Raw genomic sequence first — 1,819 nt, forward strand, 5'->3', positions numbered from 1 at the left:
CCCCCCCCCCCCCCCCCCCGCCCCAACTTTAAAATCTATAAACCACACTGCGTTTTTATGAAAGGTAACATGAAGCTGCGGCACTAAATGCTAAGTCTGAATTGTAATGATGACAATGAAGTGTATTTAACTGTGGATTTGTCTCATCTGGCCATTACCCAATCTGCTTAATAAAGTCAGTATCGTCTGGTCATTATTTTGACTACTTTTTAAAACCTGAATCATGAATTGGCTAAGTCAGTGTGGTCGGGACCCCCACGAGGTCACCAGGACCTGCTACGATTATCATTTAATAAAAAAGTCATTTTTCAAGTAAAAATACCAAAACGTTCACTTGTTCCAGATTCTCAGTTGTTTGTTTGCTGCTGTCGCTTGTTTGAGATGATAGGAAACAGAATTTGTTGAACGTTTTGGTGGGTTGGTCAGGAAATGTATAGGAGGTTACCTTTAGCTTGCCCATTTGTGAATCTTCTCAGACATTTTGTAGGTAAATAGAGGAATAATCAATAATAATAAAATAACCCTTAGTTGCAGCCCTACTATCTGTATTTTTAAGATGAAACAATTAGTCGATTAATCAATGAAGTCTAGGGACAGAAAGTTAATCATCAACTGTTTTGACAACTGATTAGTCATCTCATTTTTTAAGCAAAAACACTCAACTGATTATATACCAGAAATAATTAGGCAGATAAATCAATGAAACTGAGAGAGTCTTTAGTATTTAAATGATTTCTCAAACCTTTGATCACAAGTCCTTTTTACAGTCTACACTCACTTTCATCTGTAGGTCTATCTGCCTGCGCCATTATATCACTTATTCTGTCTTCTTCGTCCTGTTTATGCTTGGGAATCAATCATTGTTCATACTTTCTCTTGTGAAAAGACAGTACCTTGTCTTTGAAAATCTCAATCACAGATTACAGCTCATCTGTAATACTGCGTTAATGTTAAATGATTGTTTACTGCTATTAATGACCAAACTGGAGCTCTTAGCTCATAATTCACCCTCTTCTTCTGAATGACATCAGCATGGAGGACTGGGTTGACATTTGCATCATCTAAAACAGGAAACATTCATATCATTCAGAAAATGCAGAGGCAGCATCATGATAGGACTTTGTGTAGTGTGGACACAGGCTGTTGGCTGGACTACAATGGACGGAATACAGTGTCGATGATCAAAAACCACTAATCAATACAATGGCTGTAAACATTAGTTACCTGGATTCTGGGGTCCACCTCCTCCTCTTCATATTCAGCCTCCTCGTCCGACCTGTGCTCCTTCTCTAAATGATCCATCCTGGAGGTGAAGGACAGATGTCACGAACAAAGACAGAGGTTACCACAGGACTCAGAGAGACCACGGACTCATCTGTCTCAGCTGGTCACCTCGCGGTAGATTCACGAGCCTTACTTATGTTCCCAGCTTGAAAAAAGAACCGTTTTAGAAGGGGGGTTTTTCGAGAAGGAAGAACATCTTGGCTTTTATCCACTTGGGCCGAGCAGCAACGTCCCTCCTCACTCAGCTCTCCCTCCACACTGAGCTCGGTGCTGAAATGTCCTGAGCTCTGCTTCAGACCGGGAACGCCCCCTTCTGTGAGGCTGTAGAGTGTATGAGGGGTAATTAGTGCCTCATAGCGGCGAAGCAGAAAAAGGAAGATTCATAATATATACTTATATGTATACTTATATGTATATATATACTTATTGATGTAAAAAAAAAAAAAAAAAAAAGAAAAAAAAATCTAAATGTAACCATACGTCCCTTCCTGATGATATTTTTAGCCATGTTAGCCATTAATCAAGTGTGGTTTTA

General features: G+C 39.6%; 1 protein-coding gene across 1 annotated transcript in view; it reads right to left on the minus strand.

Annotated features, from left to right (window-relative positions):
• The window catches only part of sh3bp5b (SH3-domain binding protein 5b (BTK-associated)), a 36,436-nt gene extending 34,863 nt beyond the window's left edge, over positions 1–1,573 (minus strand). Inside the window, exons 1-2 of the mRNA XM_046043834.1 lie at positions 1,418–1,573; positions 1,225–1,303 (exon numbers count right to left, since the gene is read on the minus strand). Coding sequence (XP_045899790.1) covers positions 1,225–1,302 — 78 coding nt within the window. The 5' untranslated portion in view covers position 1,303; positions 1,418–1,573. The remainder of the gene's footprint in view (positions 1–1,224; positions 1,304–1,417) is intronic.
• Positions 1,574–1,819: the final 246 nt, after the last annotated feature.

The sequence above is a fragment of the Micropterus dolomieu genome, linkage group LG03 (assembly GCF_021292245.1).
Source record: "Micropterus dolomieu isolate WLL.071019.BEF.003 ecotype Adirondacks linkage group LG03, ASM2129224v1, whole genome shotgun sequence".
Taxonomy (NCBI): Eukaryota; Metazoa; Chordata; class Actinopteri; order Centrarchiformes; family Centrarchidae; genus Micropterus; species Micropterus dolomieu.